Below are 14,362 nucleotides of genomic sequence, written 5' to 3' on the forward strand. Positions count from 1 at the left end.
CAAAGAATTAAGAATTGGAGAGAGGAGGAAAACGAGAGAAGCTTCCCAAGGGGGTGGGGGGGAACCCCAGAAGGACTGTGAACTCTGTGAGAACCAGAAAACGCTGGAGAAGCTACGAGCAGAGGAGCTGGAAAACCCGCGAGAGAAAGGAAAGCAGGAAGCGTGGTGGGGGTGGGGGGCGTGGTTGGTCTTGATCTTCCAATCGGCAGCCACCTGTGCCTGCTCTGGGCCGCCTGCAGTGTGCTTCTCTGAACCCTGGGGTCAGTGTCACCGCCCCCTGCTTTCCTCAGCTGTTTGCAACCATGACCAAAAAAAAAAAGGAAGTCTGAAAACCAAGAGAAAAATCAAAAACTTGAAGAGAGTACTCGGTAATTTTTTTCATCGTTTTAGAGTGACGATCAGTGACATAAGCGTTAAATTACTCTCAGCTACGAAGTGCTTAGACTGGCGGATGATCTAAATTAATCCGGGAATGGCCACGTGCTATTCACACTAGGCCTAGAAGGTCTTTTCTTTTTTTTAATTTTTTTAACGCTTATTTATTTTTTAGAGACAGAGAGAGACAGAGCATGAGCAGGGGAGGGGCAGAGAGGGAGAGGGAGACACAGAATCGGAAGCAGGCTCCAGGCTCCCAGCTGCCAGCACAGAGCCCAATGTGGGGCTCGAACTCACCGACCGCCAGATAAGTCGGACGCTTAACCAACTGAGCCACCCTGGGGCCCCTAGAATTTCTTTTACGTAACTCCCAACATGGGGTGTCAGCACTATCCCATTGAGATATAATGCAAGCCATGCATACATTTTTTAAATCTTCAGTGGTCACATTTTAGAGAATAAAAATAAACCGGTGAAATTAACTTTAATAATATACTTATTCAATTCATACATCCACAACGTAATCATTTGAACACGCAACCAACATAAAAATTGAGAATTTTTTTAACACTCAGTCTTTGAAACCCAATGTTGATTTTACATTTACAGCACAACTCAAGTTGTACTAACCACATTTCGGGTGCTCAGTGCCACCGTGGCCAGTGGCTGTGCACTGGACAGCACATTTCTAATTTAGAATGATGGCTCGGGAGTGCCTGGGTGGCTCAGTCGGTTGAGCATCTGACTCTTGGCTTTGTCTCAGGTCATGATCCCAGGGTCCCGGGATCGAGCCCCGTGTCAGGCTCTGTGCTGAGTGTGGAGCCTGCTTGAGATTCTCTCTCTCCCTCTGCCCCCTCCCCTGTTCACGCTCTCTCTCCGAAGTAAAAAATTAAAACAACAACAGTGGTTTCAGATGGTATTTTGGCAGAAGCCCATCTTCTTCAGGTGGAATCTTAAACTGAATCCCATTATGTAAAATGACCAAGCAGAGCTGCTCGGATTGGAGCGCAGAGCCCCGCCTAGAATGCCCTCATTTGCTCCTCCTTCCCGCCCCCAGGGAGTCCCTATGAGAACTGCCATACCGTGGTTCCCACCCTTTACCTATCTGCAATTGACTCCAGTCTTAGGAAGAATTGGCCTTCCAGAGCAAACCTGCATCGAGTAACCTGCATCCATTTGTGTTCTCTTATTTTCATTCCAGAGGCACACAGAGTTGCTGCTCAAAACTTCTAATCAGAATAAGATAAATGGGAGAATACATTGAATTGGGGGCGGGGTAGGAGGGTGGTGGAGGGTTGGCATTGTCATTGGCCGCAGGCCACATCGTAGTAAATACAGTGTTGGCTTTCTGTTAGGTTTTTTACCACTCTTTGATGCCACTATTACTAGCTGTGTGGGGCCTTTATTCCAACTGGGATTGCCAGATACTCTATATTTTGAACTCTATATCTCGATGCGCTAAATCTGATGTCCTACGAGCAGCGCAATGGGCTGCAGCAGGTGGTTTTTATTCAAGCCCAGGCAGCCATCGTTAGGTAAGTTAATGTCTCAACCTCAGCCGATCAAAACAGAACACCAGCTTTTCAAGATGTTTTTTCTTTTGTAGGGATTGTAGAAATTATCAGTGATGTTGTAAGCACAGCTGGGAAAACTATAAATTTCTTTAATTGAGTCTGAGATAGCCCGGGTAGATGAAGGGTGATGGTTCCGAGGACTCCCGGTCTCAAAAGTACATCAACACATCCAGACAATGAAATACTATTCAGTGCTATCGGAGATGAGCTATCAGGCCACGAGAAGACACGGAGGGAGCACAAATGCGTATTCCTAAGTGAAGGAAGCCAATCTGAAAAGGCCACACTGTGATGCCAACTGTATGACAACTTGGAAAAGGGAAAACTATGGCGAAGACAGTAACAGGTCAATGGCCGCCAGGGGTGGGGTGCAGGGAGAGAGGACCAGGCAGACCACAGAGGATTTTAGGGCAGCAAAAATATTTCTGTATGATATTATAATGACAGGGAGGTATTATTATTCATTGGCCCAAATGCTTAGGATGTATAACACCAAGAGAGGACCCCAAGGTAAACTAGAGACTTCGGGTGATAATGATACATCTATATAGGTTTATCTTTGGTTAAAAAAAAAAAAAAATTACCATTTTTTTTCACTTTTGTTTTTATTTATTTTGAGAAAGAGAGAGAGAGAGCGAACAGGGCAGGGGCAGAGAGAGAGGGGGAGAGGGGATTCCCTAAGCATGTTCCGCTCTGTCAGTGCAGAGCCTGATCATGGATCTCACGACCCATGAGACCTTGAGCCGAAATCAAGAGCCTGACGCTCAACTGATTGAGCCACCCAGTCGCCCCTCAAAGTTTCCATTCTGGTAAGTGACGTTGAGTAACGGGGGACGCCAGGCCTGTGCGGCAGCAGAGTCCACGGACGGTGTCTGTACCTCCCTCTCTATTTTGTTGTAAGCCTAAAACTCCTCTAAAAAAAAAAAAAATAGCCTTAATCGACACATCCGCCGCCGTGAGAATGTATTCAAAGGATGGCTGGTCACAGCTGGGTAAATCTCACCGCCTTTCGGTTCGGGCCGCCTCCTCCTGTGTTTGACTTGAACTCCAAATGTACCTGGCTGAAGCCTCCCACATGTGCTCATTTAGACCAGCAGCCTTCGTCCCCCTGCCACACACATCCTTTGCTGCTTAGTGCATCTTTGTGCTGTCTTCTGGTTTTGCAGCATAGAGATTCCAAAACAGGGGAACAGGTTTTCTCCTGGGTTGCAAACTGGGTGAAAAAAGGATGAATTCCAAGGTGCCTTCCTAAAACATTAGCTGCCATACTAATAGATGAGGGTGCACAAGAATTCCGGGGAAAATTTAGCAACCTAAATAAGCAATTTGCCAACTAGACGGCATTTCATTCACATTTGACTGCCGGGAGTAGGAGAGTACGAAAAAAAAAATATTTCAGAGCACTGGGCAGGGTGGGGGTAGGAGATGGGTGGCACATTAACGCCTGATATTACCTTTGCATGAGGTGGGTCCCTCCAGAATTAGCTCATTCCTTACCTTTACACATTTAACTTTGTATTTATCCTCCTCACAAAATCGTTTGGAACACAAATCCAGGCTGGTAGCCAAAACCTCCTAACTCTTTCCAGCTTCCTCTTCCTGTATGGAATGACACCATGGACAACCCCAGGGGTTGCTCTGCATTGCTGAGTTCGTTCATCCTGCGGGGTCAGTCCAAGGGAAAACCAATAGTGACTTGTGAATTCTAAGGAAAAACCGAAACAATCTTTACAGGTCCCGCAGTTCCTGCCGATCCTTAGAAGCAATGATAAAAGTAGGTTGTTAAACTTGGCAACAATAGAAAACTTCCTGGAAATTAACAAACTGCCTTCGGCAAAAGACTCTCCGTACCCAGGGCGCACAGACTTTGCAATAAATCAATGTAGGAGACTTAACTCCAGGATATCACCTTCAGCCAAATTGCTGCTGGTGTTCTGGAAAATGTAAACAACCTTAAGGCACAACCGTTGTGACCTCATCTTTTTACTGCCTTTTTTGATTCTTCCTACCCTCGATTTCTCTTCATTAAAAACAAAACAAAATTTTTAAAGGAAGTATTTTGTATTCTAAAAATTGAAGTAAGACATCTCAGCTGTGTTTTGGAAAAATGTAGGTTGGGAAGAGGAAGGAAGGAGAGAAGGAGATTTATTCTCTCATGAGAGACCACAGTTCTGTTCCAGAACATGTGGGAAATTCTGTATGAAGCTCTGGGTAAGTAAAAATAGGATGGCTTTCTCAGATTTCACACTTGACCACAAATCTATGGTAATCAAAACAGTATGGTACTGGCACAAAAGCGGACACAGAGATCACTGGAACAAGATATAGGCCCCAGAAATAAATGCACATTTACATGGTCAATTAATCTATAACAAAGGAGGCAAGAATCTACAATGGGGAAAAGACAGTCTCTTCAATCAATGGTGCTGGGAAAACCAGACAGCCACACGCCAAAGAATGAATCTGGACCACTTTCTTACACCATACACAAAAATAAATTCAAAATGAAATAAATAAAGAAATAAATAAATAAACAAACAAACAAACTCAAGATGGATTAAAGACTTAAATGTAAGACCTGAAACCCGTGGGGTGCCTGGGTGGCTCAGTCGGTTAAGTGTCCGACTTCGGCTCAGGTCCTGAACTCACAGTTTGTGCGTTCGAGCCCCGCATCGGGCTTTGCACTGACAGCTCAGAGCCTGGAGTGTGCTTCAGATTCTGTGTCTCCCACTCTCTGCCCCATTCACTCTCTCTCTCTCAAAAATAAATAAACATAAAAAATCTTAAAAAAAAAATAAAAGACCTGAAACCATAAAACTCTTCAAAGAAAACCTAGGCAGTAAACTCTTAAACATCATAATATTTATTAGTAAAATTTATTAACAATATTTTTCTGAATCTGTCTTCCCAGGCAAGGGGAACACAGGCAAGAGTAAATAAGTGAAACTACATTGCACTAAAAAGCTTTTGCACAGCAAAGGAAACTATCAACAAAACAAAAAGACAACCTACTGAATGGAAGAAGATATTTGCAAATGATATATCTGATAAGGGGTTAAAACACCAAATATATAAGGAACTCCTACAACTTAACAACAACAAAAAATCTGAGGACAAAATGGGCAGAGGACTTGAATACATTTTTCTAAAGAAGACATACAGATGGCCTACAGTCACATGAAAAGATATTCAACATTATTATGCATCAGGGAAATACAGATCAAAACCACAATGAGCTATCTACCCTTAGACGGGTCAGAACGACTGGTGTCAAAGAGACAAGAAAGGACAGATGTTGGTGAGGCTGTGGAGAAAATGGAGCCCTTGTGCGCCATTGGTAGAAACGCAAACTGGGGCGTCCACTATGGAAAACAGCAGGGAGATTCATCAAAAAATTAAAAACAGAAATACCCTATGATCCGGTAATTCCACTTCTGGGTATTTATTCAAAGAAAAGGAAAACGCTAAAGTGAAAAGATACATGCATTCTATGTTTATCGCAGCATCATTTACAGTAGCCAAAACATGAAAGCAGCCCGTGTCCATCGAGAGACGAATGGATAAAGAGGCGATGTGTCTATACAATGGAATGTGACTCCTCCGTAAAAACGAATGAAACCTTGCCATTCGTGGCAACACGGACGGACCTTGAGGGTACTATGCTGAGTGAAAGAAGTCAGACAGGGGAAGACAACCACCATATGATTTCACTGTACGTGGCATCTAAAACAAAATAAACACACAAACCAGTCGACTTACAAATACAGAGAACAAACGGGTGGCCGCCAGAGGTCAGGGAGATGGGAGGATGGGCGAAATCGGGAATTAGGAGGCACAAACGTCCAGTTGTAAAATAAGTAAGTCACAGGGATGAAAAGTGCAGCATAGGGAACAGAGTCAATACTATTGTGATCACTGTGCACGATGACAGATGGTAATGATACTTAATGTGCTGAGCACTCCGTAACGTACATATTTGTTGAATCACTGTTGTGCCCCCGAAACTAATATTTTATGTCAACTCTACTTCAATTTAAAACTTAAAATTATTAAATGGCTTTGAATTTATATCACTACAGGCAGCCCCCAACCTGAGAAGCAATTGGGTAATAACAGTTGGTTCTCTAATCTGTTGTTCAGAGCTTAGAATTCTTTTTTTCCGTAGAAATGTCATAGATGACTGAGCTCACAGATCAGACACGAAGAGCTGACTTACCTCCACGGTGTCTGCGAAGTGTAGGACTTGTGGGTCTGCCTCAAATTCAACTAACCACTCTTCACCGTGTTCTTCTGATGGGAAGACTTATATCAAGTTCCGACTCACAATTACAGGCATAGATAGTCCAGCCCCCCCCCCCCCCCATCTACCTCCCTGCTCGTTTTGAAATTCTCGGCAAAAACACCAGGATCTTCCTAATGGAATGAATGAGAATTCGGGTCTCTTGTCTCCAAACCCTTTCCAGAAGTTATCCCCTCAAGATCTGCATAAAAGGTGATGCTTGGGTCAGTCATTCTTGAGGTCTCTGAATTAGGAGAGCGGAGTATTACCCGCCACCCCCCCCCAAAAAAAAAAACCCTGTAGATTCAGACCTCCTCTACTTGATGGGTCATAAGGTGTTAAGGCAGATAGTATGACTGAAAGAGCACTGAATTGTGGGTCAACAAACCTGAATTTGAATCTTGACTTGACCATTACCTATGTGACCTCGAACGAATGTCTTGACATTCCCTGGGCCTTAGTTTTCTTTTACTTAAAAAAATATTAAATAAATAGCACATCCAATTTTTGAAAAGACAGTTTTTAGCTTTCAAGAGAATTTCAACGGAATCTAGCACCACCAACTAATTAAGAGCTGGACAAAATGATACTCTTTTAGCCCTGGCCTTTTAAAAAAAAAATTTTTTTTTAATGTTTATTTATTTTCGAGAGGCGGGGAGAAGCAGAGAGAGAGGGAGCCAGAATCCGAAGCAGGCTCCAGGCTCTGAGCCGTCAGCACAGAGCCCCATGCGGGTCTCGAACCCACGAACCGTGAGATCATGACCTGAGCCACCGGCCACCCCAGCCCTGGCATTTAAATTCGAAGTCTGGTGGTTTTTAGTTAGAAACTGCCTCATAACGATTTCCTCACCAACTGAGTATTAGGACCTCCAAGTCCTCTGGTATCATTCTCCTCCTCTATCCTAGTTAAATAAGAAGAAGGACAAATAAAAGCTTTATAGCCTTTCTACACTATTTCTTATTCTCTGAAAATCCTTCCTTTTGTGGTCATAAAACAGCTATCACTTCCAAATCCCCAACGTCCAAACGCGAGTTTTTACACTGACTGGACTAATTGGGTAATTTCTAGGTTTTTCCTTGGTGACTTGCACACTCTTTTCTCCCCCATCTCTTCAATCAACTCCCCCTTCTACTTCAATTCGCTTGGCGTATTCCTTGCTCCGAAGTGTGTTGACTCCAACACAGAGGTAGATATCGAAGATCAGCCTCACAACTTAGAATCATTTTTTTTTTCTTCTTTCAGGAAAAGGACCGTTGAACTGTTTATCTTGTGTGTGGAGTTACCACCTAGCGGGAGGAATCTGCACCTCAGACTGTCTGGTGGGAGAATACAGAGTGAAAGAGGTACTGGGAGCTGGGCATGATGTGCCCTGGCCATTTCTTTCTTCTTTTTTTTTTTTTTTTATAAATTTTTTTTTCAACGTTTATCTATTTTTGGGACAGAGAGAGACAGAGCATGAACGGGGGAGGGGCAGAGAGAGAGGGAGACACAGAATCAGAAACAGGCTCCAGGCTCTGAGCCATCAGCCCAGAGCCTGACGCGGGGCTCGAACTCCCGGACCGCGAGATCGTGACCTGAGCTGAAGTCGGACGCTTAACCGACTGCGCCACCCAGGCGCCCCTCTTCTTTTTTTTTTTTTTTTTTAACATTTATTGATTTTGAGAGAGAGAGAGACAGACAGACCAAGTGCAAGCAGGGAAGGGGCAGAGAGACAGGGAGACAAAGAATCCGAAGCAGGCTCCAGGCTCCGAGTTGTCAGTGCATGGCCGACGCGGGGCTCGAACTCGCGAACCGCGAGATCATGACCTGAGCTGATGTCAGCCACTTAACTGACTAAGCCCCATTGCCCTAGCCATTTCTGCAGAGGCATGGGAGCCAGTTTCCGCGTGTATTCTGGGCAAAGTCAAAAAGTCCTAAAATTCCTACACTCGCTCTACTTTTTAAATCTTCTACCAATGCATCATGGAATAATGGTGCTACCTACCTGCAGCCTTAATTTCAATCAAAGGGACTGAGATGACCTGAGATAAATAAGGGGGAAGTTAGGTAATGAGGACCTCAGATTTAACTCTACGTTCATTGCTTGTGACCTTGGAAGTTTCAGGTCCCCTTATATCAGAAATAAGTATCTTCTGTCCTACCCCTCTGCTGTCTAACCTGAAATGCCTGAATAATGTCAGAACTACAAAACTGCTGCTTTTCATTTCCTCCACCCCGCCACAGTGTAGTGAGAGAGATTTCAGGGCACCCAGGTGGCTCAGTCAGTTCAGTGTCCGACTTCGGCCCAGGTCATGATCTCACCATTCCCGAGTTCAAGCCTTGAGTCAGGTTCTGTGCTGACAGCTCAGAGCCTGGAGCCTGCTTTGGATTCTGTGTCTCCCTGTCTCTCTGTTTCTTCCTCTCTCTCTCTATCTCAAAAATAAATAATTTTTAAAAAAGAGAGAGAGAGAGAGATTTCATTTCCTTGCTTAGAAATCATGGATATTCTGAGTTCACCAACTTCTTATGTTTCCAAACGTTACAAATTAAGTAAATCTCGGGGCACCTGGCTGTCTCAGTCAGAGTCCCACTCTGGGTTTCAGCTCAAGTCATGATCTCATGGTTTGGGAGATCGAGCCCCGAGTCGGGCTCTGTGCTGATGGTGTGGAGCCTGCTTGGGATTCTCTCTCTCTCTGCACCTCCCTGCTTGTGTGCGTGCTCTCTCTCTCTCTCTCAAAATAAATGAATAAACTTAAAAACAAATGAAATTAGGTAAATCTCCCCAATGGTGAAATTAACATGACTCGACATATTCACATATGAGCTCTCTTTTAATCCTTAAACTTTGAAGAAACTGGGGCTCCAAGAGACTGAATAATTTTCTAAAGATCACATAAATAGTAAGTAACAAAGCTGGGACTGAAGCCAGGACTTCGGACAGCTAATCTGTGATTTGATAAGATAATAACAGCTGAGAAAGCGCCTTATCAGCACCGGAAATGGCCAAAGTGCTCAACAAAGGCAATTTCCATTCCTTTTTTCCCACAGCACACAAGGAAAATAGAAAGATATCTTCCCTCATCTACATTTTCAGCACCAGCAAAGAAGCAACCTGTCAGGAGGGAAGCCACTTTCTCCTTATCTCTTGGTTCTTCTCATGGAGATTTAACTATTTCAGCTAAAGGGTCACAAATAATATTCGGGGGCAGGGCCAAAAGAATCTAGTAACCATGGAGGCCAGGTAGCTGAATGTGTATGAGCGAAGGGTGTTGGGTCAAAGAAAACCCCAGCGCAAGCTTGATGAAAAGTGGAATTTGACGTGTCACCTGTCTTGGTGACATCAGAGCAAGCGCTCGGGTCGTGTCAACTAGGAGAGCCCAAAAAGGGAGCCACTGCCCCTCAGCTGTCTGTGATGTTGCCACGTGGTTGTGATGACCTTGTTGACCGTCTAGTGCCTCTTTTTTTGAGAGAGAGAGAGCATGTGTGTGCATGCGTGTGTGCGAGCAGAAAAGGGGCAGAGCGAGAAGGAGAGACAGCATCTCAAGCAGGGTCCGCACAGCCAGTGCAGGGCCCAGTGCGGGGCTCAATCTCACCACCGTGACATCATGACCTTGAGATCGCAACCTGCGCCAAAATCAAGAGGGGGACGTTCAACCGACTGAGCCACCCAGGCGCCCCTGACAGCCTAGTTCTTAAAGAGAAATTAGGAACTGACTTACAAGTGGAATATCTTCATTTTGAACGTGGGCAAGGAACTGAAAAAAATTTTTTTAACTGTGAAGGTCAATTTGGATGAGCCAGACAAAACGTGTCCTTGACCAGGTACAGCACATGAGCCACCAGTGTGCAACTTGAGCTGTTCTAGAAGCCTGTTCTCCCACTGTTGTGGCCAGCAGATCTCAGATGGAAAGACCCAGCAGCGATTTCCTCCACGGGCAGTCAGTTCTGTCTTCCACCCTGAACAGCTAAAATGGACCCAGAGCAAAGCTATCGGGCTCCTGTCCCCCACGTGCCTCCCTCCGTCAATGGAGGCAAGATAGAACTCCCACCTGGAAACTCCAGTAGCTTGTCAATGCCTCCACACTCAGAAAGAATCTCCCAATTGTTCTTAACAGGGGGAGAAGTTTAACTGTGAAAAATGCCACGAAAGCTGCGTGGAATGCAAGGGACCCGGCACCAAGAACTGCACTGTGTGCCCCGCCGACCTGGTGCTGCTTATGGACGACAGTCGTTGTCTACACTGCTGCAATACTTCCGACCCCTCCGATGCCCAGGAGTGCTGTGACTGCCGGGACACCACAGGTGAGGGGAGAGGAAGAGCAGCTTGCAGAGGAAGGGCCTGTCCACCAGAAGCAGATGGGAGCAGAGGGGAGAGGAGGACGGAGAGTTCCGGGGAATCAACAGAGCTCCCTTTTATTGAGTGCCTGCTGTGTGCTTAGTGTACCTAGAACTTTCTGTCCATCAACTCATATAAACAGGTTGTTGTTTTTTTTTTTTTTTAAGTAATCTCTACACCCAACGTGGAGCTCAAACTCACAACCCTGAGATCAAGAGTCACATGCTCCACCCACTGAACCAGCCAGGCGCCCCTCTGCGTAGATGTTATCAATCCCCTTTTGCAGATGAGGAAGGAGACCAAGGCTCAAAGGGTTTGATCAGTATGCTCAAGTCCATAGCAATGTTAAGGGTTCGTCTGGAATTAGAATATAGATTCCTTGGACTGCAAAGCCTGCGTTCTTTAAAAAAAAAATTTTTTTTCAGTTTATTTATTTATTTGGGGAAACAGAGCACATGCAGGAGAGGGGCCGAGAGAGGGGGAGAGAATCCCAAGCAGGCTCCGGGCTCCAAGCTGTCAGAGCAGAGCCCGATGCAGGGTTCAGTCTCACGAACCATGAGATCGCGACCTGAGCCAAAATCAAGAACCAGACGTTCGACGGACTGAGCCACCCAGGTGACCCTGCAAAGCCTGCCTTCTTTCCACTGCTATGCTGCCTCTGAGATGAGAGTTCAAGTCAGTCTAGAATCTCACCTCTTCTTTTTTTTTCCTTTCTTTCTTTTTTTTTTTTTTTTCTAGAACCTCATCTTTATAAATCTTTTTTCTTCTTCTTTCTTATTCTTCCCTCCCAGGGAAAAGGAAAGGAATCAACTCTCAAAGAAGCTAATGGCAATATTATTTTTAATCATTCTATGGAAGTTAGCCAACATCTAGGGCTCCCCTTAGAGACTTAAGGCATTTTAGACATGAACTTTCATCAAAGGCTAAAAAGAAACAAAACCCCTTTTACCAATTCCCAGGCCCCCAACTGGCTTCTACCCCCAACCCCATCCATATGGGTACTTGGTCTTCACTGACCACAAACTTAGATCCCAAATGGAGTAATCCCTAAATGAACACACACACACACACACACACACACACACACACAAATATATATGATATATATTCTTAAAATATATTCTCTAGTCCAGAAGCAGATCATTTCCTTGGAGTTGAGATGTATCACTGTCTGACAAAGAGACATCATATTTATGTGAGCCTGTCCATGTATAAGTGAAGTAAATCCCAGACCCATAACTGCTACTAGCTATTTCCTTTTTATTGTTCATTAGCCTTTGCAATTCAATTCTAAACATCTTTCCAAAAACTAACCATTCCCTTCTTTTAGCTTTCCTACCCCCACAAACGGCTGATTTCCCCATCTCCTCAGACATATCCATCTTCAGGGTCTGATTGCCTAATATCCAGGCTATGTCAGCTAAGAATAGTAACCCTCATTATATCGATGGCTTTAAATGAAACCAGAAGTGTGTACATGTTGGGTGCAGAGTTTCTCCAAGCCTGTTCCAACTGAGAACTATTTAGTCACCTTTCCTGGGCCTTCTGTGACACCTGAAGATCCACATGGGACAAACCTGAACAGTCTATATCCTCTTGATTATCTGTTCATTTCTTCCTGAGACTCTCTGCTCCTTCCTCGAAACCAGATCACAGAGGCTGACCCCAACTCTGCAGACCTAAGCCTAGAGAACAGTGAGAAGACATGATTGCATATGGCGCCCTAGTAATTGAAACGATCTTGAAACATCTTTTATTGATTCTCCTGCTTTGGGCAGTATTTACCTCCAAATACCACACATAGACAGTTTACCCATCCCTCTGGTGCTTTAATATTTCCTCCAGAGAAAAATTCTGTGCTGATATTGTTAATGAAGAAAACAACTGTGATAGTGCTATTGTTTCAGAAGAGGACAGTCTGCTTGATGGGCAAAACTCCCATGAGGATAAAATCGGAAATTTGTTTATCACTAGCACAAAGAGAGGGGAGATACATAGTGGTGGTGAATCCAACCTAATTGGCTAGTATGTAATAAGCAAAAATCGTTGCCCCCAAAATAACTAGGGGCAGAATTGCATCCCTTAAGCTAGTGTATATAATGTATCTAGAATCTCATAAAAGAACCCTGGGGGCAGACCCACGTGGTTCAAAAACCATTTATGGAAAACTCACAGTGTTACGTCAACTCGTACATCCAACAGAGCCTGCTAGTTTTGTCCCTGGTTCTCACACTCTCTTTCACGTTCCCATTTGGCAGGTTAAGGAATAGGGAAAGGGGCGCCTGGCTGGCTTAGTCAGTAGAGCAAGTGACTCTTCATCTCAGGATTGTGAGTTCAAGCCCCACACTGGGCATATTAAAAAAAAAAAAAAGTCAGTGGTTTTATAAGTAATCTTTTCTACCTTTGAACGTTGGACCAGGTTGAAGGGTAGCTGGGGAGAGGAATCAGTCTTATAGAAAGTCAGAGTTGAAACAAAAAATGGAGCATTTAGCAGTAACTGAAGCATGGCCCAAGATGAAATCTTTTCCGTAAGAGGGAACTAGAAAACTCGATTGTTAAGGTTGAATACTTAGTGACTGACACATGAGGTATGAGGATGAGGGGACTCTTTCATTCTCACACTGACTTTCATCCTCGAAGGGTTTGTTGGTATCATCAGATGCAGATTCGGACCCTCAGGGGGGACACAGTGCAATTCTGTAGAGTGGTATGCCCTCTAGGAAAATCAGAGACAGCGATTCTGCCATTTTAGATTTCAAAGACAGAGCAAAGCTTTTTACCTCAGAAACTAATTTTCCTTATTCCATTTCTCCTCTCCCCTCCTTCCCCTCTCTCTTCTCTCCTCTTCCTTTGAGGTCTTCTTCCCACAGACGAGTGTATCCTTCAAGCAAGTGAAATTGGGCCTGCAGGCGAGCGGACCAAGACAGCCCTGTTCATCACCTCCTCCATTATGCTGGTGCTTCTGCTCGGGGCGGCGGTGATTGTCTGGAAGAAATCACGGGGCCGAGCCCAGCCAGTAGCAAAAGCCGGCTATGAGAAGCTGGCCGACCCCGGCAAGTCATATGTTTCCTATAAGAGCAGCCATCTTGAAAGCACCAGCTTTGAAGAAGATCAGGTCATTGAGTACAGGGACCAGGACTATGATGAGGAGGAGGATGATGACATCGTCTACATGGGCCAAGATGGCACCATCTACCGGAAATTTAAGTGTGGGCTGCTGGATGATGATGAGGATGAGCTGGAATACGACGATGAGAGTTACTCCTTCCAGTAGACACAGCCCTCCCCCGCCTTCGACCCGCCCCATCCTGTCCCAGGCATTACAGTTTTGGGGTTTTAGTCCCACACACCAGTCTGATGTGTGGGTGTTTGCGTCCTCTTAACCCTGAGTCCAGCTAGAGCTAGTAAGAAATGCTGAATGATTGGTTCTTCTTTGGGGTGACTACATTCAATCGACCGTAACTGGGGAAGAAGGATAAAATTCAGAGGGATTTTCCTCAAAATAATATGTCAAAATACAGAAGTGAAAAAAAAAAAAAAGTGAGATTTGTACAAACTGTTTCATGGGATTGAAAAAAAAAAGCGGTGGGCCTATAGGAATTCTGTTTCTCAGTGATATTGCGGGGATATTTGCTGCCTTCTGGAATTCTGATATTTCTGTAAATGATTTTGGGGGGACAGGGAGAGGAAAGAGATTCTTGTTTGTCTTCAGGGATTTTTCTCCCCTGTGAGCTATCTGTAGGCAGAGGTTGGCTCTGTAAGGGCCAGCTAAAGAGGGCTCACCACCTCATGCCACTTATCACCCCGTTCCTCCCCAA

General features: G+C 44.7%; 1 protein-coding gene across 1 annotated transcript in view; it reads left to right on the forward strand.

The window, feature by feature from the left end:
• The window catches only part of PCSK5 (proprotein convertase subtilisin/kexin type 5), a 456,194-nt gene extending 442,251 nt beyond the window's left edge, over positions 1–13,943 (forward strand). Inside the window, 3 exon segments of the mRNA XM_032595566.1 lie at positions 7,472–7,572; positions 10,324–10,510; positions 13,415–13,943. Coding sequence (XP_032451457.1) covers positions 7,472–7,572; positions 10,324–10,510; positions 13,415–13,818 — 692 coding nt within the window. The 3' untranslated portion in view covers positions 13,819–13,943.
• The last annotated feature ends 419 nt before the right edge of the window (positions 13,944–14,362 follow it).

Source organism: Lynx canadensis, chromosome D4 (assembly GCF_007474595.2).
Source record: "Lynx canadensis isolate LIC74 chromosome D4, mLynCan4.pri.v2, whole genome shotgun sequence".
Lineage (NCBI taxonomy): Eukaryota > Metazoa > Chordata > Mammalia > Carnivora > Felidae > Lynx > Lynx canadensis.